This window comes from Cebus imitator, unplaced genomic scaffold (genome assembly GCF_001604975.1).
Source record: "Cebus imitator isolate Cc_AM_T3 unplaced genomic scaffold, Cebus_imitator-1.0 Scaffold427, whole genome shotgun sequence".
NCBI lineage: Eukaryota > Metazoa > Chordata > Mammalia > Primates > Cebidae > Cebus > Cebus imitator.
This window is the reverse complement of record NW_016107742.1, coordinates 346,344-368,613: the sequence shown is the minus strand read 5'-3', so window position 1 is coordinate 368,613 and position 22,270 is coordinate 346,344. Positions and strand designations below refer to the sequence as shown.

General features: G+C 50.8%; 1 protein-coding gene and 1 long non-coding RNA gene across 14 annotated transcripts in view; one reads left to right on the top strand and one right to left on the bottom strand.

Annotated features, from left to right (window-relative positions):
- Window positions 1–247: 247 nt before the first annotated feature.
- Window positions 248–22,270, top strand: part of ARHGEF2 (Rho/Rac guanine nucleotide exchange factor 2) — a 51,457-nt gene continuing 29,434 nt past the window's right edge. For 2 of the 13 annotated variants that reach the window (XM_037731873.1, XM_017509963.2), the window contains exons 1-4: window positions 248–508; window positions 9,971–10,088; window positions 10,974–11,013; window positions 12,171–12,264. Coding sequence is in view for 7 of the 13 variants with exons in the window: in XM_017509963.2 (XP_017365452.2) it covers window positions 10,025–10,088; window positions 10,974–11,013; window positions 12,171–12,264 (198 nt within the window). In the remaining 6 variants the exon portion in view is untranslated. Of the gene's footprint in view, window positions 509–5,739; window positions 5,758–9,970; window positions 10,089–10,973; window positions 11,014–11,705; window positions 11,907–11,932; window positions 12,011–12,170; window positions 12,265–17,415; window positions 17,651–17,851; window positions 17,981–19,400; window positions 19,421–22,270 lie in introns of those variants that run through there. The other 11 variants (XM_017509967.1, XM_017509965.1, XM_037731876.1 and 8 more) reach the window with 9 other exon arrangements.
- LOC108290215 lies at window positions 13,013–17,342 on the bottom strand. The gene is made up of 2 exons (XR_001819483.2): window positions 16,529–17,342; window positions 13,013–14,710 (listed from the first exon to the last, which is right to left on the bottom strand). It is a non-coding gene; the product is annotated as an uncharacterized LOC108290215 (long non-coding RNA).

Genomic DNA, 22,270 nt, shown 5'->3' with positions numbered 1-22,270 from the left:
TATTAATTCAGCCCCTTGGTTAGAGAGGGACTAGTGTCCTGAGTGGACCATTAACTTAGCAGGGGCAAAGGTTGGCATCGGCAACCAGGCAAGGAGCGAGAATCCAGCTTGCTCTTGCTGTTCGTCTTCCCCTGAACCCTGGCTTTCTTCTGGAGAGCAGTACTCTCTTTTGACCAGCAGGGGCCGCTCTTGCCCACAGCCAACTCTGCAGCCCTGGCAAAGCAGAGCCCCAAAGTGGGGCCAGTTTGGGTCTAGGCTGTGCCTATGCCAACAGGAAGGGCTGGGCTGGGGGCAAGCAACAGGGCTGGGCTGAGGCGAGGCGGTGTTCCTCCCTGGTGCCCGTCACTGGCCACTGGATACAGAGGGTGGTGGTGGCGATGTGTGTTTCAGGAGGAGACTGCAGGCTTCGGGATGCCCAAGCCCCGAGGAGGCCCCCTTCCTGCAGAGCCAAGAAGAACTGGACACCTTTCTGGGACTGCAGCACCAGGGTGGCCACCCCTCCCGCCTGGTATGGACAGACAGATCCCCATGAATGCCCCTGCCTTGCTCCTCCTCGCCTGTCTAGCCACCATTCTATTCTATGTCTCCTCTGTTCTGCCAGCTGCTGGGTCTCTCTGTGCCCAGGCATTGCTCTGGCTCCTTCTGACCAAATCGGAATCTATCGTCTATGCGCCTCTGTCTGCTTCCCTGGGTCTGTGTGCTCCGTCCCTGACTCCGGGTACCCTGCTTCTGTCTCTTTCTCTAAGACTCTCTGTTTCTTCCTTTCTGTGTCTGTGCCTCTGTGTTGATGAGGGTGTATCTGTTTCTCTCTCAGTAAAAGGGCCCTGTTCCCCTAGTAGTTATAACCACTTCTTTCTGTTGGCCACACATTTCCCCAGTTTGGAGCTGAACTTATTTATTTATTTATTTATTTATTTATTTAGAGACAGGGTCTTGCTCTGTTGCCCAGGCTGGAGTGCAATAGTGATCTTGGCTCACTGTAACCTCCACCTCCCAGGTTCAAGTCATTCTCCTGTCTCAGCCTCCCAAGTAGCTGGGATTACAGCTGCCCACCACCACACCCTGCTAATTTTTATATTTTTAGTAGAGATGGGGTTTCACCATGTTGATCAGGCTGGTCTCGAACTCCTGACTTCGTGATTCACCCGCCTCACACTCCCAAAGTGCTAGGATTACAGGGATGATCCACTGCGCCCAGCAGAAAGTATTTTTAATAGTAACCAAAACTATAGGTTACCTAGAAATAAATCTAATGAAGATTGACAAAGCCCGTGTGAAGAAAGTTAATATTTAATGAAAAGACATTTTTTTCACTAGGTAAGAGTAGAGAATTTTTTTTTTTCTTTTCCAAGATGGAGTCTTGCTCTGTCACCCAGGTTGGAGTGCAGTGGCACGATCTCAGCTCACTGCAACCTCCATCTCCCGGGTTCAAGCGATTCTCCTGCCTCAAACTAGCTGGGACTACTGGCACATGCTACCATGCCCAGTTAATTATTCTTCTTATTATTTTTTGAGACGAAGTCTTGCTCTGTCGCCCAGGCTGGAGTGCAGTGTTGTGATCTCAGCTCACCGCATTTGTTAGGCTGGTCTCAAACTCCCGACCTCAGGTGATCCACCCACCTCAGCCTCCCAAAGTGCTGGGGTTGCAGGTGTGAGCCACCTCACATGGCCTACTTTCTTATTTTTAAATTACATTTTATAATTATTTTTGGTTTATGGAAATGGAATTGAATTATTCCTCATCAAAAAAAAAAAATTATTATTCCTCATATATGGCCAGACACAGTGGCTCATGCCTATAATCCCAGCTCTTTGGGAGGCCGAGGTGGGTGGATCACCTGCGGTCAGGAGTTCGAGACCAGCCTGGCCAAGAAACAGGGTGAAACTCCATCTCTACAAACATACAAAATTAGCCAAGTGTGGTGGTGTGCATCTGTAATCCCAAGTGCTTGGGCAGGAGAATTGCTTAAATCCAGGAAGCAGAGGTTGCAGTGAGCCAAGATTGAGACACTATTCTCCAGCCTGGGCTGAGAACAGAGTGAGACTCTGTCTCAAAAAAATATTCCTCATACAATAATATTATAGTCATTTATCTTGGTAAAGTCTTGTTTTACATTAAAACAATTTATCTGTGTTTTTTTTCTTTTGGCTTTTCTAGGTATACAATTATGTCATCTTTACTTTTTTTTTTTGAGACAGAGTCTTGCTCTGTCACCCCGGCTGGTGTGCAGTGGCACAACCATGGCTTCCTGCAACCTCCACCTCCCAGGCTCAAGTGATCCCCCTGCTTTACCCACCCTCGACACTGAGACTACAGCTGTGTGCCACCACGCCTGGCTACTTTTTTTCTACTCAGCCATGATATTTTTAATTTTTTTGAAGACATGGGGGTCTCACTATGTTGCTCAGACTGGTCTCAAATTTCCTGTGCTCAAGTGAACCTCTCACCTTAACCTCCCAAAGTGCTGGGATTATAAGTGTGATCCACGTTACCCAGCCTGTGTTACCTTTAAATGAGCAGTGTTTTTTTTTTTCTGAGACAGAGTTTTGCTCTTGTTACCCAGACCGGAGTGCAATGGCATGATCTCGGCTCACTGCAACTTCTGCCTCCTGGGTTCAAGCAATTCTCCTGCCTCAGCCTCCTGAGTAGCTGGGATTACAGGCATGCACCACCATGCCAAGCTAATTTTTGTATTTTTAGTAGAGATGGGTTTTCACCATGTTGACCAGGATGGTCTTGATCTCTTGACCTCGTGTTCCACCCACCTTGGCCTCCCAAAGTGCTGGGATTATAGGCGTGAGCCACCGCGCCCGGCCAGTGTTTTTTCTTTTCCAGTATCCACTCCCTTCATTTCTTCTTCTTGCATTCCTGTGCTGGCTAGGGTTCTATTTTTATTTATTTGTTATCTAGTGTTTCTCCTCTCTTCCAGCATTAATCCATCAAAATAGGACTCCAGTGCTGTGCTGAACAGAAATGGCCATAATGGACATCCTTGTCTTATTTCTTGATTTTATTATAATGTTTCTTAAAAACTATGCCATAAGAAGTATTGTTTCTGATTTTAGAGGGAGTATATCTTGTGTTTCACTATTGAGGTTGATTTTCTGCTGCAGGCTTTAAAAAATATCTTGATCAGGTTAAGGAGGATTCTTTCTGTTTATTTCTTTATTTTCTTTTGAGACGGAGTCTTGCTCTGTCACCCAGGCTGGAGTGCAGTGGCTCGATCTCAGCTCACTGCAACCTCTGCCTCCTGGGTTCAAGCAATTCTCCTGCCCCAGCCTCCTGAGTAGCTAGGACTACAGGTGCATGCCACCACGACCCAGCTAATTTTTTTGTATCTTTTAGTAGAGATGGGGTTTCACCATATTAGCCAGGATGGTCTCGATCTCCTGACCTCATGATCCGCCTGCCTTAGCCTCCCAAAGTGTTGGGATTACAAGCATGAGCCACCATGCCCAGTCGATTCCTTCTGTTTCTAATTGCCAAGCCTTTGGCTTTAGAATTAGTGGATGCTGGATTTTAGCCTATGCTTTTCTGCATTTACTAAAATGATTGTATATTTTTTCTCTCTCTTTTTTTTTTTTTGAGACGGGGTTTTACCATGGTGGTCAGGCTGGTCTTGAACTCCCGACCTCAGGTGATCCACCCGCCTTGGCCTCCAAAGTGCTTGGATTACGGGCATGAGTTTTCTCTTTAAATATATTATTATTATTACTTATTGTTGTTTTTGTTTGTTTGTTTGTTTGTTTCTTGAGACAGTCTTGCTCTGTCTCCCAGGCTGCAGTGCCATGTTGACCAGGCTGGTCTCAAACTTCTGACCTCAGGTGATCCACCCACCTCGGCCTCCCAAAGTGCTGGGATTATAGGCGTGAGCCACTGTGCCCAGCCTAAATTATTATTTTGAGATGAGGTCTCGCTGTCACCCAGGCTGGAGTGCAGTAGTGCAATCTTGGCTCACTGCAACTTCTGCCTCCCGGGCTCAAACTCTCCTCCCACCTCAGCCTCCTGAGTAGCTGGAAGCACAGATGCATGCCACCACACCCAGCTAATTTTTTGTATCTTTGGTAGAAATGGGGTTTCACCATGTTACCCAGGATGGTCTCAAACTCCTGAGCTCAAGTAACCCCTCACCTCAGCCTCCCAAAGTGCTGGGATTACAAACATAAGGCACCACAATATATGATTCTCCTTTAATATATTATTGAGGTAAATTACATTTAAGGATTTTCCTCACATTTAACCAACTTCGTAGTCTTAGGATAAATCCAACTTTGTCATGACAGATTTTATCTTTTTACATACTGCTGGATTTTACTTGTATCAATTATTTATTGCTGTATAACAAACCAACTCTAAACTTAGCAGCTTAAAAGACAACTTTTTTTTTCTTTCTCACAGCTCTCTGGGTGGGCAATTTGGGCTGGTGTCACCTGGACTCATTTAGCTGGCTGCCATTGTCTGGTGGCCTGAAGAGAGCTGATGATCAAGGATGGCCTTCCTTATGCCTTCAGCCGGCAGCCTGCCAGTTGCAGTACCTTGCTTCTCATCCACACGGCTCTCCAGAATGCCAGCTTAGGCTTGTTCAGATGAAAATAGCATTCCAAGTGGGCGAGAGTGGAAGCTTTAAGGTTTCTTGAGGGTTAGGCTCAAAAATCACATGATGGCACTTCTGTGACATTCTAGTCGTCATAGTAAGTCACCGACCAGCCCAGATTCAGAGTGAAGAGACAGGCTCCTTCTTAATGGGAGGAACTGCAAATAATTTATGGCCATTTAAAATCTGCTACACTGGCCAGGTATGGTGGCTCAAGCCTGTAATCCCAGCACTTTGGGAGGCCGAGGCGGGAGGATCACCTGATGCCAGAATTTCAAGACCATTCTGGCCAACCTGGCGAAACCCTGTCTCTACTAAAATTACAAAAATTAGCCGGGTAAGGTGGCACACACCTATAATCCCAGCTTCTCGGGAGGCTGAAGCATGAGAATCTTTTGAACCTAGGAGGCAGAGGTTGCAGTGAGCAGAAATTGTGCCACTGCACTGCAGTCTGGGCAGCAGAGCGAGATTGTGTCTCAAAGAAAGTAATCATAAAAAATAAAATCATAGGCCGGGCGCAGTGGCTCAAGCCTGTAATCCCAGCCCTTTGGGAGGCCGAGGCGGGTGGATCACGAGGTCAAGAGATCGAGACCATCCTGGTCAACACGGTGAAACCCCGTCTCTACGAAAAATACAAAAAATTAGCTGGGCATGGTGGCGTGTGCCTGTAATCCCAGCTACTCAGGAGGCTGAGGCAGGAGAATTGCCTGAACCCAGGAGGCGGAGGTTGCGGTGAGCCGAGATAGCGCCATTGCACTCCAGCCTGGGTAACCAGAGCGAAACTCCGTCCCAAAAAAAAAATAAATAAATAAAATAAAATAAAATCAGCCATACTTTCCTAATATTTCATTTGGGATTTTTATACTTATGTGCATAAAAGAGATTGTCCCATAATTTCTCTTTGTCATACTGTCTATGTGTAGTTTTGGAGTCGAGGTTGTACTTACCTTACAGAAAGAGTTGAAGAGTTTTTGTTTCAGTTGTCTATTCTTTGGAGGAGTTTGTAAAACATTTCAGTGATACGTTCCTTGAAAGATCTGTCCTTTGCCTATAAAACTGTTTTAGCCTGGTGTTTTTGTTTTGTTTTTAGGAAGATTAACTACTGATTCCATTTCTTTAATAGGACCATTCAGAGCTTCTATTTCTTCTTGATTCAGTTTTGGTAAGTTTTATTTTGGGGGATAGGAAGGAATTTGTCTACTTCATTTGCATTTAAAATTATTGCATGAAGTTGTAGGTAGTATTCTTTTTTTTTTGAGATGGAGTCTCACTCTGACCCCCAGGCTGAAGTGCAGTAGCACAATTTCCACCCACTGCAACCTCAGTCTCCCAGGTTCAAGTGATTCTTGCACCTCAGCCTCCTGAGTAGCTGAGATTACAGGTGTGTGCTACTACGCCTGGCTAATTATTTTTAGTAGCGACAGGGTTTCACCAGTTGGCCAGGCTGGTCTCAAACTCTTGACCTCAAGAAATCTGCCTGCCTCGGCCTTCCAAAGTGCTGGGATTACAGTCATAAGCCACCGTGCCCTACTGTAGGTAATATTCTCTTGTCTTTATAATCACTGCTCTTTCTATAGTTAGGTCTACTTTTTCATTCTATTTATGCTTTTTCTTTATTTCTTTTTTTTTTTTTTGAGACAGAGTTTCACTCTTGTCACCCAGGCTGGAGTGCAATGGCACGATCTCGGCTCACCGCAACCTCCGCCTCCTGGGTTCAGGCAATTCTCCTGCCTCAGCCTCCTGAGTAGCTGGGACTACAGGCATGCGCCACCATGCCTAGCTAATGTTTTGTATTTTTAGTAGAGACGGGGTTTCACTATGTTGGCCAGGATGGTCTCGATCTCTTGACCTCGTGATCCACCCGCCTCGGCCTCCCAAAGTGCTGGGATTACAGGCTTGAGCCACCGCACCCGGCCTATTTATGCTTTTTCTTGTTTTCTTTATCATTCCTATCAGAGGTTTTCCTGTTTCATTTGCTTGATCCTAGAAAACAACTCTTGGCTTTATTGATCCTCTCTAATTTATTTTTGTTTATATATACATTTTTTTGAGACAGAGTCTTGCTGTGTCGCCAGGCTGGAGTGCACTGGCATGATCTCAGCTCACTGCAACCTCCACCTCCTGGGTTCAAGCAATTCTCCTGCCCCAGCCTCCCAAGTAGCTGGGTTTATAGGCCTGCGCCACCACACGCAGCTCATTTTCGTATTTTTGGTAGAGATGGGGTTTCACCATATTGGCCAGGATGGTCTTGTCTCTTGACCTCGTGGTCTGCCCGCATCAGCCTCCCACAAAGTGCTAGGATTACAGGCATCAGCTACTGTGCCTGGCCTACAATTAAAAAAAAAAAAAATTTGTATTTGTAATAGGGACGGGGTTTCTCCATGTTGATCGGTTTGATCTCAAACTCCTGACCTCACGTGATCCACCCACCTCAGCCTCCCAAACAGCGATTACAGGCATGAGCCACTGCACGAAGCCTTATTTCATTTCTGTATTTATCTTTATTATATGCTTCGTCTTTTTGTTTGTTTGTTTGAGACGGAGTTTTACTCTTGTTGCCCAGGCTGGAGTGTAATGGTATGATCTCAGCTCGTTGCAACCTCCGCCTCCTGGGTTCAAGAGATTCTCCTGCCTCAGCCTCTGGAATAGCTGGAATTATAGGCATCCACCACTACACCCAGCTAATTTTTGGTATTTTTAGTAGAGACAGGGTTTTACCATGTTAGTCAGGCTGGTCTGGAACTCCTGTCCTCCAGTGATGCACCTGCTTCAGCCCCCCAGAATGCTGGGATTACAGGCATGACCCACCACGCCTGGCCGCTTCCTTCTGTTTTCTATGAGTTTGTCCTGTTCTTTTTTTGACTTTTTAAATTAGCATAGCTCAATTCTCTAGAATTAAAAATTTTTCAATATAAGCATTTTGAGCCTACACTTTGCCCTTGAAATACTTCAGCCTTCTCCCACAGGTTTTATTCTGTATTTTCATTATTTGTTCAGTTACAAAATATCTTTAAATTTCCATTATGATTTCTTCTTTGACAATACATTTATTTAGAATGGTGTTTTAAAATTTATAAAACCCAGGACATTTATGAACCTGGGAGGTGGAGGTTGCAGTGAGCTGAGATCACATCATTGCACTCCACCCTGGGCAACAAGAGTGAAACTCTGTCTCAAAAAAAATAAGAGATCCTCATAGCTGAGAAGCTCCCTGGGTTCTTGATAGCCCTCTTTCTGGCAGAGATGACCACATTCTTGATTTTTGAGATCCGTTTCCTTTTCTTTTCTTTTCTTTTTTTTTTTTTTGAGACAGAGTCTTGCTCCATCGCCAGGAGCCAGGCTGGAGTGCAGTGGCGCAATCTCGGCTCGCTGCAACCTCCGCCTCCCAGGTTGAAGCAATTCTCCTGCCTCAGCCTCCCCTGTAGCTAGGACTACAAGCATGCGCCACCATGCCCAGCTAATTTTTGTATTTTTAGTAGAGACAGGGTTTCACCATGTTGGCCAGAATGGTCTTGATCTCTTGACCTTGTGATCCACCCACCTCGGCCTCCCAAAGTGCTGGGATTACATGCGTGAGCCACCGCGCCCAGCCTCTGTTTTGTTTTTGAGACAGGATCTCATTGTGCCACCCAGGCTGGAGTTCGGAGGCACGATCTCTGCAACCTCTACCTCCTGGATTCAAGAGATTCACCTACTTCAGCCTCCTGAGTAGCTGGGATTGCAGGCACAAGCCAACATGCCTGGTTAAATTTGTATTTTTGGTAGAGATGGGGTTTTGCCATGTTGCTGAGGCTGGTCTTGAACTCCTGGGCTCAAGTGATCCATGGGCTTTGGCCTCCCAAAGTGCTGGGATTACAGGCATGAGCCACAGCACCTGGCTCCATTTTCTTTATAGGACCACCTACGTATGCATCAATAGACAATGTCAATTGTTTTTACCCATGTTAAACTGCATATGAATATAATCATACTAGTATATACATCTTTGTGTCTTGATTCCTGGTTTGTTTGTTTTTTTTCTTTTTTTTTTTAAGATGGGGTTTTACCATATTGGTCAGGCTGGTCTCGAGCTTCTGACCTCAGGTGATCCGCCCGCCTCAGCCTCCCAAAGTGCTGGGATTACAGGCGTGAGCCACCATGCCCGGCGTGTCTTGGTTCTTTCATTCAACACATCTGTAGGATTCATCCATATTGTTAACTGAGCTGTGATTTCTTCATTTTTATTGTTGAATAGTATTTCAATGCATAAGTATACTATTGACTCTTTATCTAGTCTACTGAGGAGGGACTTCTGGCTTATTTGCTATAATTTCTATAATGCAGATTATTTGAAATCTGTTGATTTGCCTTAGGGCTTATTTTGTGGCCAGTTTTTGTGATGCTCCATGTAGGCTTGAGAAGAATGTTACTCTCTAAAGGATGGGCACAGCCTATGATTATTTCTCCTCCCTATTGTCTTAAACCCAGACTGCCTCAGTTTTTTATTTCTTTATTTATTTTTTTGAGATAGAGTCTCATTCTGTCACCCATGTTGGAGTGCAGTGGCATGATCTCGGCTCACTGCAACCTCTGCCTCACAGATTCAAGCAATTCTCCTGCCTCAGCCTCCCGGTAGCAGGGACTACAGGTGCCAGCCACCATGCCTGGCTGATTTTTCTATTTTTAGTAGAGGTGGAGTTTTACCATATTGGCCAGGCTGGTCTCAAACTCCTGACCTCAAATAATCCACTCACCTCGGCCTTCCAAAATGCTGGGATTACAGGCATGAGCCACCGTGCCCGGCCTTTTTTTTTTTTAGTTAATTCTGTTGCATCAGTGCAGTGGCGTGATCTCAGCTCACTGCAACCTACACAGCCCAGGTTCAAGTGATTCTTCTGTCTCAGCCTCCTGGGTAGCTGAGATTATAGGCACACACCACCACACCCGGCTAATTTTTTTATATGTTTTAGTAGAGACAGAGTTTCACCATTTTGGCCAGGCTGGTGTCGAACTCATGACCTCAAGTGATCCACCTGCCTTGGCCTCCCAAAGTGCTGGGATTACAGGCCTGAACCACTGCCTGTTTTTTTCCTTACCTGCCTAGCCTCTATAGGTTGAGTTTATCACCTCTGGAAACCATTCATGGTAAATCTCTCTTCTAAGATACTTTTATATACTAAGAAAGCCTGGGCTTGAACTGCAACAGAGTGACTGCTAAACAGCAGGGATAATGGGATAACTTCCCAAACATTGAGAGTGCAATATCCCAGTATGGGTATTGGAAAGGGGTGGGTGGCCTGGATTTGAAGAGGGGCCAAACTGTGGGGAAGTGAAGAGCATGAGGGGAGGACAGATGAAGCCTGCCCTTTGTGTGAGGACTCTTGACATGATTCCAGGGTCAGGATTCCTATCATCCATCTGCTGGCCCTTTGGACCACTCGGCTACTGGAATGCTTTCCAAGTCTGTATCCATGAGTGGCATCAACTGCCTCTTGGACTGGTCGGATCCAGATGGTGAGCAAAAGTAGGGAGCAAAGTGGCGGGGGGGGGCCCTCCCCTATCCATCTCGTTGCCACTCCTCATAGCTAGCTGTTTAGGGTCGGATGTCCTGGATTATGTCTAACCACACACCCTTGGAATTCCCAGATGGTTTTATTCTTTTTTTCTTTTTTTTTTTCTGACCAGTCTCACTGGGTCGCCCAGGCTGGGAGTGCAGTGGTGCAATCTGACCTCCCTGCAACCTCTGCCTCCCGGGTTCAAGTGATTCTCGTGCCTCAGCCTCCTGAGTAGCTGGGACTACGGGAGTGCACCACCACACCTGGCTAATTTTTGTATTTTTAGTAGAGAAAGGGTTTCACCATGTTGGTCAGGCTGGTCTCAAACTCCTGACCTCAAGTGATCCGCCTACCTTGGCTTCCCAAAGTGCTGAGATTACAGGCATAAGCCACTGTGTCCAGCCTCAGGATTGCTTTATTCAAATGAGCAATCTGAATTCTGGACTTCGGCATTCTGAAACTCCTACCAATGAAAGCAGACATAGGACACAGTGAGGTTCTCCAGCCTCCCCATCACCAGAGACGGAGGACAGTTACCTGCAATGTACGTTGTCCTCAAGATGGAGTATGGGGAGCTCTGGGTGAAACCTCTGAAACATCAGGCTCCCAGCCACCATCTCCACATAACCCTGGGTGCCCTGTTCCCCTGGCTCCTAAATTCTTCAGCTCTGCCCTGCTTAGACCCCGCCCTCTCTCCCTGCTGCCCAGTGCCCGCCCTCAGGAATGGCGTCACATGCACCTGCAGCTTGGGAACCTGATCCAGGTGAAGCGGGTGGGGGAGGAAGCCCTGGGCGCCTTTGTCTGGCTTTAGCTAGACACTTCTTGTCTCCTTTTGTGTTGGCAGGGAATTTATCCCAGTCCTCTGCCACTGACCTCAGGAAACGGTGAGTGTGGGGGACTTGGAGTCCTTCAAAAGCCTCTATGGGGGAAAAGCAATAGAGTCTAGGCCAGGTTTTGTAGCTGCAAGGGTCTCCCTGCTTCCTGAATCATTCCTCCCCTTAACATTTCTGATCTAAGACCTCCAAATATCCTTCCCTTAGCTGCATATAATTCACACCCTTTTCTTTGGTATGGGTGGGCTCACCAGGTTCCTGGTATCTTCATGAGACAGGGAGAGAAATTAGGGAAAGAAAAGGAATATCCAGGGTGTCTGTTGAATAACAGAGCATGGGAGTTGCTTGCTGTTGTCAGTGGAACAGGGTGAAAGGGCAGATCGGCTGTGGAACAGTCTTCGTGAGGGGCAGTGACCCAGGACCATGGATCAGCTTAGGATGGCTCAGATAATAGACGGGGGACTGGCTGACTGTGGAGTGCCCAACAGAGAGGGGCCTGAGGGCAGAATTCAGGTCTGGAGGTGGAGGCTGGGAGATTTGCATAACTATGTAAATAAGCATGCAAAATCAGCACCTGTTTATTTGGCTTCTATGGCTAAAGCCTGATTAGAGTGGGCCAGCCTCTAAGACAATGTGGATGTGTAAGCAAGTAACGGTCCCTTTAAGATATCATGCTCTGTGGTCCTGAAAATCTCTAGCTGACACATCCTCCTGGCTCTGGGTTTGGGATTAGCTCATGGGATGGGGCTGATGAAATCCCAGGAAATTCAGTCCTTATTGGCTTTAGGCCCAGAGGCCTTCTCCAAACAGCAGAGAGGGTCGTACACAAGGCTCTTGTTCTGAGAGGAGAAAATGCCCCCCGGGAGAGCCCCCGCCCTATACCACTTCCGTTGGGGAGCAGCATGATAGAGGAGACTGGGCCTCCCATCCTGAGCCTGGATTAGGTAGGAAGGAGGAGTCTGTATTTATCTGGGTGGAGCTTGGAGTTTTCTTCCTAAATAGAGGGGCCTGAGCAACTGAAATGCCCACATCCAGGAAGTCCTAGGAGGTCAGGATTGGGGCTTATCTTTCTCTCCCAGTCCTTCCTCTTTCTTCCTTCCCATTCTGGCTCTGCTGGTCATGGCACCATCATCCACCATCTCTCAGGAAGCATGTTTTTCTTCATTTCCAGCATTCCCCAGTCTCCTCAAGTCTTTTTCTCTCTGCAGCTGCAGCCAGCTGGAAGGACATTCAGGTACCTGGGCAGGCTCCTCCCTGCGACGGACCTTCAGCTTCCTCTTGGGCATGACCGGAAAGGCCAAGGTAGGAGTCAGCTGGGGAGGCAGGAGGCTTGGGACCCCACTGCCCTCCCCAGTTCCCTTTCTCCCATCACACCATCGCCACATTGCACCACTCTCCCTACTAGAAACTCAGAGCAATGGTTCAATTTTTCTTTTTTTTTTTTTGAAACGGAGTTTTGCTCTTATTGCCCAGGCTGGAGTGAAATGGCATGATCTCGGCTCACTGCAACTTCTGCCTCCCCGGTTCAAGTGATTCTCCTGCCTCCCGAGTAGCTGGGATTACAAGCATGTGCCACCACACTCAGCTATTTTTTTGTATCTTTAGTAGAGACAGGGTTTCTCCATGTTGGTCAGGCTGGTCTTGGACTCCCAACCTCAGGTGATCCACCCCCTTGGCCTCCCAAACTGCTGGGATTACAGACATGAGCTACCTCGCCTGGCAAATTTTTGTTTTTCTTTTTCTTTCCTTTTTTGAGACAGAGTCTCACTCTGTCACCCAGGCTGCAGTGCAGTGGCATGATCTTGGCTCACTGCAACCTCTGTCCCGGGGTTCAAGTGATTCTCTTACCTCAGCCTTCTGAGTAGCCGGAATTACAGGTGCCTGCCACCACACCAGGCTAATTTTTGTATTTTTAGTAGAGATGGGGTTTCAACATCTTGGCCAGGCTGGTCTTGAACTCCTGACCTCATGATCCACCTGCCTCGGCCTCCCAAAGTGCTGGGATTACAGGCGTGAGCCACCGCGCCTGGCTAAATTTTTCATTTTTTTAAAGAGGGGGGTCTCTTTCTCCTAGGCTGGAGTTCAATGGCATTATCATAGTTCACTGCAGCCTCTAACTTTTGGGCCCAAGCGATCCTCTTGCCTTGGCCTCCCAAGGTGCAGAGATTTCAGGTGTGAGCCACTGTGCCCAGCCAAATGGTTCAGATTTTAAGAGAACACATGCTATGTCTTCCAGCCTGTGTCTCTGTGTCCCAGTAAATCACCTTTTCTCTGCTTTCCCCTATGCTCCCAGCTTAATAGTCAGCTGTGGACAACTGGAAGGGGAAAAGGGCCAGGAACCTCAGAAGCTGAGGAATGGCCTAGCCCTCCCTCTCTTTAGGCCTCACATAGCTGACAGGTGGGCAGGAGAAACCTCAACCACTGGACATAACAATGATAATGATTACAGCACTACTTTTTACTTCTTCATAGAGTATCAGCGTTTGCAAAATGCTTTTACACTCATAATTTTATGGGTGGATACAGCAGCTGAAGGAGTTGAAATTAGACCACAGGCAGAGAAGCTGGGAAAGTGTATGATTATGGAAGCACATGCATACCGGTTCGTGTGCGGCCATGTGCTGCTCTGATCCCAGGAAGTGAAGGCACATTGCTCTCATCCTTATTACCAAGCCTCAGGCTCTGGTGAAACTGGGAGCTCTGCCGGCTCCTTGAATTCATTTCCACTTTCTTCATTTACTGGCAGAGTGAGCCGTCCCCCTTTTCCTCCCCTGGCCTCCCCAAGTATGCATGTACTTTCCCACTGGGGCGGATTCTGAGTGTTGAGAGAATCCCCAGAAAAGTCATCATTATATTCACCTTGAAGAGCCGTGAGATCCTCACCAGTAAGGTTGCCTGGGCTCCTCCCAGCCCCGCCCACAGTGCCAGGGTTCTCCCCTCTTCCAGCCTTTTTTTTGGCCATGATTCCCTTTTCTCTGGGTGGGCTGCAAAGGTCAAGATGAAAGCAGATCGTGTTGTTAGCACCTTCTCACCACAGGCCATGGGTGGGGAGTTGACGCTGATGGAGGCGTGAGACTGGGTGAGTCTCAGAAGAAGGGCAGCGGGAGAATCTTAAAGCTGATGGGAGGGGAGGGCAGGTGGGACAGTGAGTTTCTCTCCCATGGGGAAATGGAGATATTGAGGGAACAAAGCCAAAACAGAGACCTTGGGGTCTGAGTCCCACTTCCCTACAGGCTGTCTCACTGCAGGGTAGGGGAGTCGGCTAATGGAATCACCCCCATTTCTTGCTGTGGGAATGGTAGGGGAAGTCAGTACTGCCCAGGGGCCATCCAGATCCCGTTCGTCTGTGTTTGTCCACCCTTGACCTAGCAGTCTGGTGGAGGGTTGAGTAACCTAGTGAAGGGGAATGTGGGTAGAGACTTTGGAACCCAGATCCAGCACAGGGAAGAGTCAGAATGAGTCAGGACATTGCCTTGTTCAGCCTTTCCTCCCCGTGTCTGTGGTCCCGTCTTCCTCTGTTTCCCTCTCTGTCATCTCCTGGTGCATCTTCCTTCCACCTTCATGAATGTGTGGGCCTGCTTCAGTTAATCTCTTCCTCCATAAGCAGTAAACATCAGGGGGTGGGGCTGGAGGCAGGCTCAGTCAAGCAGTGAGAGAAGGAAGTGGGTTAGTCCCTCCACCTTGAGTAACATTGCACGCTTGATGAAACGCTTTCCAGGGGTCAGCTCATTTAATTCTTATAACGATTCTGGCAAAGATAAGTGTTTCAATCTCAATTTTACAGACAAATACTTAAAGGTTAGTTGCTTTGCCCAAGATCTCACGGCTCATGAGAAGCAGCGCCGTATCAGAAACCCAGGGCTTTGGTCTGGATTGCCTCTGCTTCTCTCCTTAGCCCTAACACAACCGTTCATTCCCTCCCATCCTTCCCTTCTTCTTCCAGCTTCTGGCTGGATGGCCACTTAAGGCAATTTGGCCTTAATCACCTCCTCCCAGAATATACAAGGTCCAGACCAACAGAAGAAAGAAGAAAAACAAACCACCCTTGGGACAGTATAGAGTTTGGGCTCGGGTATACCCGGGAGCTCCATCTCTTCAACAACTGGCCAAGACTCTGGCAATGAGGTTCTTCCCTGGGACCTCCTCCCTACCCCTGAAATGGGAGGGGACACATTTCCTCAAGTTAAATGAGCTAAAGAAGGTGGTGGCTACTTTTGGATCCTGGTAGAAATGTTTGTTTTTGTGTATCTAAAAAAATTATTTCTGAAAATAATTTCCGAAATCTGGAAGATATCACCGGACAGGAGTAGAAAGGAGGCCGGAATGAAGGGGCTTGGAAAAGGAGGGCAGGTGATGCCGAGGAGAAGGGAAAAGTGTTCAGTGTTTAAGAGGATAAAGGAAATGTAAACTGAGTCAAGCTGCAGGCCAAGCTCACTAAACACAGGTGTTTTTAAAGGCAGAACACTTTTCTTTTCCCTGTCCCTAGTCCCTTTCCTTGTTATGCATCTCCTAAGGGGAAGGCATGGGGGGTGGGTAGGGTAACAGTAGGTGGGATGGAAAGTAGACTGAAGGTTGGGGAGGGCGACAGAAAAGGGTTGGAGGGTCAGGTCCTCTTCTTTCATAGAGACCTTCTAAGTTGAGTTGAGGAACCGTGAGGTCCCTTGAAAAACCCTGGGGTTCAAATTCTACATTTCCTGGGTACCCAGGCTGGAGTGTGGCCCTTTAAGATTCTATCCATAGCTTGCAGCACCCTCCTGCCTCAGGCTAGGGAGAGAAGCTGAGGTCCCAGCCCAGATCTTGTCTCCGGGCCTCCAGTGGGTGGAGCCTTGAGGCCAAGATTCTAGCCTCTGGCTGTCTGTTTTTAAATTTAGTACATTCCTGAGTCTTGGCTGCCCACCCCAGGGGACGTGAGTCTGGAGTTGTGGAGCCAGGAGTCTCAGGACTCTTGCTTTGGGAGAGTTCCTAGGCCCTCCCCATAGGTATCCTTGGCAGGTGCAAGCCTGGAAGAACCAGCCATGGCCCTGGGAAAGTCCTTCCTGCTTTCTAATTTCCATCCAGCCTAAACTGGGCGTGGTTTATGTCCTCTCCTTTTTTTCGAGTCTTTGCTATGTAAGGATTCTAAACAGGGGAATGGGTGAAGAAGAAGGTGAAGAAAGAGTTGCTAGGTGGGAGGGGAAGCTGGAGGGCAGTGTGGGGGTAGTGCTGGGGGTGAGCAGCCCAACCAGCTCAGCCAGTGGTGAGGGAGTGGAGCCCAAAAATAGTGGCAGAGGCTAAAATTGGCACCTACAAGAGTGCTGAGTTGGGCTTGAAACCTGCAGCCTGGCCCCACTGCGGAGCCAGGTCAAGGAGCTGCTGGATCTGGGCTGGGTCTCCTCTCCCTCCCTTCTTCTCCCATGCCCTTTGGGGCCAGAATCAGGCCGGAGCCTGCCAATAGAATGCTCTGTGCCACACCTCTCCATGCTTCTGGTTTCTCCAGAGAAATGGGAGACCCTGAGAGGCAGGAATGAACTGCATTGTGACCGTAGTTAGACTGGAAGAGGAATTTTCCCAATAGCAGGAAACTCACCCAAAGTGGAGGCTGGCTCAGGCTGGGGCAAAGCGTCCAGAGAGATGACTGCCCCACCTTACCCTGCTTCTTGTGGAGAGGCCGGCTGGGCCCTAACTGCCCTTGACTAGGGCAGGCTGGTTTCTGTCTCTCAGTTCCGGCTTAACTTGCAACTGAGAGAACTGGAGTTAGACACATGGAAGGTGTTTCTCAGCTTCGTAGAGCCTTCCGTAAAAGTGGAGAATCCCAACCTAGTCCCCCAAAGTAGCTGGCAGAGGCGGAGCTAGGAGGAGGATGGGCAGAGCGGGGTCAGGAAGGCCCCAGAGGGTGGGGGCGTGTGGGAGAATTCGCTCCTCTCTATTCTTCGACCTCTGGGAGTGAATCCGACCCTTCCCGTGCACAGAAGACCCAGCCTTTAGTTCTCCTTTGATTTCCTCTCCCTCTGGCCACCCCTGCCCCCAATCGTAAAAGGGGTCAGTTTGCTCAGGCCTGCTTTGATGGGCCCCCGGAGTCCAGGAAGGACCCGGTCCTGGGTTCTCTAAGAGCTATGGGGGGGATGGAATCCTCCTGCCTGCGGGTCTTTAAAGACTGAAGTAACGCAGGAGGGGGAGGGAGGCAAAGAGGGGGAGGGCCGAAGGGAAGAAGGAGGGGGGAGAGGGAAAAGGGCAGACCTGGGTCCGGCCCGGGCTGCGGGGCTGGGTTTTAGGAAAAGCAGAGCTGAGAGGCGGGTCTCTGGGGCCAGAGGGCGCCCCCAGGCGCCGAAGGGGAACCAAGCAGAGGGGCCTCTCAAACCTGTCCTAGGACCCTAGTACCTCTCCGAGCTGCCCCCACACAAACCCCGGCGTCCCGTCCAGAGCGCCGGCACCCCGCCCTCCCTCCGCTCCGCCTCCCCCCTTCCTGAGCTTGGGCGGGGGAGGAGACTCGGGTTTGAGGAACTGGCGCTGGGTACCGGGCGAGGGGAGTCAGACTTCCTGTCCCCGAGACCGACGCGTGCGGGCCGGACCCCTCCCCCCGCCCTCCCCCCACAATAGCCGGACGCCGGGGTCCGCGCCGCGTCCTCCCGGTTCCCCGCGTCCGATTATGTCTCGGATCGAATCCCTCACGCGGGCGCGGATCGACCGGAGCAAAGAGCTGGCGAGCAAGGTGGGCTCAGAAACCCCTCTCCCTCCGCCGCGGTCCTCGGGTGCTCCCCGAACCGCGGCACCCGCGCGGCGCATCCCCTGTCTCCCCGCCTGCTTTCTGGGCGCCAAAATCGGGCGGAGCGGCGGAGCGGCGGAGCGGCGGGACGGGGTGGGTGGGGACTGCGAGCGAGTGGGGAGGGGTGGGGGGAGCGGCAGACGCGACCCGCGCCTCCACTCCGCCGCGCGATTCGGTGCTGGGATCCCGCGAGGGAGCAAACCTGGGCTGGGTCGCCTCCCAGCCGGCGGGACCCGGGACCGACAGCTTTAGGCCGCGCGAAAGAAAGTTGCTCCGGTAAGGGACGGAGCGGGAAGAGGGAGGTGTGTGTCCCGGGGGTGGGGGCGGTGGGAGCTCCGCCACCCCCTCTCCCCCGCGGGCCCCACCGTTTGCTCTCGGCGTTGCGACCCCCACGCCCCCCAGTCGCTGGCTCGGCGGTTCCCCCTTTGTCCCCGCCATCCGGCGGAGGGGGCGGAGGGGGTGATTTCCCGGTTTCCTACCACCACCACCATCACCCCTCCAAGACAAAAGTCAGCTCCTCCTCTCCTCGCAAATGGACTTTCCAGCTGTGATTCAGTTCTGCCCTCTGGGTGGGCGGGTGGCTGGGGTCGGGACGGCTCAGGGACGGCTTACTTCCCCCAAGCTACCACCTCTAGGTGAAGGGAGCAGAGGTCTTTGTGTAGCTGGGCTCCTTTCCTCCATCCTGAGCACTTCTGCCTGGAACACCCCGGCCCCCATGGCATCTGCCCCACCAGCCTCCTAGCTCCTCTTTCTCGCAACCTGAAAGCCTTAGGGTGACCCACCTGGCACTGTGCGCTGTGTTTCCTGCCCTTCCTCCTCGTCCCCCAGCGCTCTCATTCTCTTATCTGCTCATCTTGGGGTCCCTTCACCTGGCGTTTCTTGAGTCACGGTGGATAATTATCCACACCCCTCCCCCGTCATGACCTCTTGAACACTCCTCTCCAAGTACCCTTTATCCCTGCCTTTGTACCCAGTCCCATTCCCAAGCGCCCTGACCTTACCACACCCAGACCCCAGGAAACGATGAAGCTGACTTGCAGGTGAATAAGTCAGAGCTGAAAGGAAGGTGGTGCCTGCCGACACCGGCTCCTTGGGGCACCCACACTGTACCCACTATCAGACAGGCCAGGTCCCAGCCCAGAGCTGGTTTAATCTCTGGCTTGTCTCCAACCTCAGTGCCTTGCCCTGCTGCCAGCCTATGCTGATCACCATCTTCAGGCAGGGGAGCAGTACCTCTTTGGAGTCCTTAAGGGAGATAGAACGCCCTCCCTTCCCCCTCCCTGCTAGTTCCTAGCCTGGCTACCTGTCTTGTTGCTAAACTGGGAGAAGTTCCATCCTGGGTTGGGGGTGGAGGGCCAGGAAAGGCGGTTTCAAAGACTTTCCTTAGGGGGTTGGGATTAGATTTTGCTGTCCGGAAAGCAACTGGGGATTTGAGTAGGGCCTAAGACAAACAGGGCCGAGGTGAGGTGGCTGAAGTGTGGTGGAGCAGTGGGGTGGCAGACAGGCTCTTCCCAGCCGCCGGCCAGGCCAGGCCCCAGCTCCAAAAGTCTGTTTATTTTTTCAACCGTTTGAGCTGAGACCCTGGAGTAGAGCCAAGGGGGGCGGGAGAGGTTTTTTGAAACCATGGAAATTTGGTTCCACCCTAAAAAGGAAAGCCATGGGGGAGCCGGTGGGGGGAAGACCTGGCTTCGGGACATAGAGATTGGCTCTGGCAGGGTAGATACTGGGATCCCTTTTCCATTATTGTGGGGAGCTGGGAGGTCAGACACCTGGGTGTTCATGCTCTGTTTTTGTTTTTGTTTTTGTTTTTTTGGTGGTGGGGGGGGACTGGCAGTTCTTCCTACCCTGGGGACTGGCTGTGGGGGGCGGGTAATTTGGGAATCTGGCTGGCAGAGGGGAGTGGGGGGCTGAGTGGGTGGATCTGAGAGGGCCAAGAGGCCACAGGAGGAGGGTGGTTGTCAGTTTGGGCTGGTCGGAAGGGGAGGGCCACCTCCGGAAAGCTGTGGTTACAGAAGGGGGAGTTGGTTCTTAGCCAACAAACCCTGGATCCCCTCTTCCCCTCCCCCCAGCACACCAGCTGTCTCCTTTCTTTTTATACTGTGGTGGGAAGTAGAGGGGCGCCGCTGGAAAAGACATTATTTGAGGAAGATGGTCTCCCCTGCTACCTCCTTGGGGGGATGGGTCACAGCTAAGCCCTGACACCTCCACTCCTCCCCATTCCTTGCCTCCCTCCCTGGGAGCTCCTCCTAGGAGGAGGAATGTAAGTTTAACCTGCCCTTCCTCCATCCCATCCTCACGGGACCTGTCTGTGTAGCCCCCTCCATGCTTCCTTTTTCTTTTCACTGCATTTCTGTTCTTCCAGGCTGTCTTCAGTCCTCCACCTCCTCAGTTCTCTCTGCTCTGCTTCCTACCTCCACAAGCCCCAGACCCCACAAGTCCCCTTTCTCTCTTTAGCCACCCCATTCTTCCCTTTCTCCTTTCCCAAACCCCAGCCTTCATCTGGCTTAGAACAAAGGGTCCTTTTCTGCCAAGCAGGGACCAGAGATCCAGGGATGACTGTGGAGGCTGGGGGTCCCCTTGGAATCCCTAAGACCGCAGCATTGGAGTGTGTGGTGGGCAGGTGGAGTGGGGAGTGTGCAGAGCGACTGTGCCTTTGTTCTGAGGAATGGAGAGGTGGCCGGCTTTGTGTGCAGGGCTAGGAGTGCAGCGGAGAGGATGGCTGGGGGAGCCCAGGAGGGAGCCGAGGGGGCTGACGCCGTTGGAAGAGAGTGGAAGAAGGGGGGGTCCTGTGGGTGGCTGAGGCTTCCGGGGGACATTATAAAGGTTCTGGGGGTCATGAAAGTTAGGGACAGAGCTGGGGGGGAGGGGAGAAGTCAGGATGGGGGAAGGGAGCCTAAAGCTTAGGGAAGTCACTGAGTGACTTGCAGGAGGTTAGACGGGGACTGGGGAAGGACCTACCGAGGCTGACCAGTGGAGTTACAGTGGGGTCTGATCTCAGCCACTCTGGCTCTGGAACTGTGACCTTGGAATCAGAGGGGACAGATCTGAATGTGGGGACCCTCCGTGTGCGTGTTGCTGGTGTGCTGGTGTGTCAATGAGTCTGTCTGCGGCCTGCCCTCCTATGTCTGTCCCCAGATGCTCTGAGCTGCTGTTTTGAATAGCGGTCACCAAAGTAGGGGTTCGTGCTCTCTGGCCATTAGGAAGTAGCTCCATCTTTAGCTTTAGTTTCTGTTTGAAAGTGTCATCTAGGAGCTGAGTGAGCGGATTGGTCAGGATTTCTGAAGTTGGTAAGAGAAAAGGCTGAGAGGAGCTGGCTGGACCCTTCAGGGTTTGTTTATGTCTCCTTGGGAGAGGGTGGGGGTGGGGTTGCAGGCAGCAGCTGCCCCCCTCCCAACCCAGCCGGCCTGCCCTGTGCCAGGAGGGCAGGGAGTCCTGGCACAGCTATTGTTCGCTTGCACAAATGCCTGTCTGTTTGCATCGCTACCCCCCTCTCTCTTTCTGCTTGTCTCTCTCTCCTGGCCTGACAGGTGTGGCCGGGTAGGGGGCAGGCTAGGGTCCAGAATGCTTGGGTCTCAGGGTCCCTAACCTGATTTATTCCCTGTGGCCCTGGGCACTCCTCTTCTGTTTCACCCATGTGCCCACCCCCATTGCCAGTGTCTCATCTTCATTCACTCAGCGAGCATGTATTAAGTGCCTTTGTGTGTTCAGCGGTGTCTTTCTGTGTTGTTTCTGGCATTGGCATTAGCGTTTCCATTTGGCTGCCTTCCCCTCCGCCTCCTGTCTTCACCTTGTCCCTGGAAGCTCATAAAGGAGCAGGGCCTGGCCAAGGCCATCCCAAGCCCTCTTCTCAGTCCCATGGCCAGCAACCCCTCACCTCTTCATTTCCCAGCCCTATAGCTCATCCTCCAGGACTCAGTGCCCTGCATAGCTAACGGCGCCTCTGCTGTCCAGGGGCTGAGCCACAGGTGATTCGAATCCCGGCGGAACTCTCCACGTCCTCTCTGGTCACTATCACAGAGGGTATGGACAGAGGTGTCGCCATCTTGGGGAAGGGGCTGCTGCCAGTGCAGCTGGAGGAGAGGTGATTCTGAGTACTGTGTGACTCTCCCAGAAGTCTTGATTTGCACGTACCTGAGAGAGAACCAAAGGCAGCTGAGAGAGCCGGGCACAGTGGCTCACGCCTGCAATCTGAGCATTTTGGGAGACCGAGACAGCCGGATCGCATGAGCTCAGGAGTTTGAGGCCAGCAATATAGTGAGACCTCATCTCTATAAAAAAATTAAGTTTAAAAAATCTGTTATTAGGCCGGGCGCGGTGGCTCACGCCTGTAATCCCAGCACTTTGGGAGACCGAGACGGGTGGATCACAAGGTCAAGAGATCGAGACCATCCTGGTCAACATGGTGAAACCCTGTCTCTACTAAAACTACAAAAAAATTAGCTGGGCATGGTGGTGCGTGCCTGTAGTCCCAGCTACTCAGGAGGCTGAGGCAGGAGAATTGCCTGAACCCAGGAGGCAGAGGTTGCAGTGAGCCGAGATCGCGCCATTGCACTCCAGCCTGGGTAA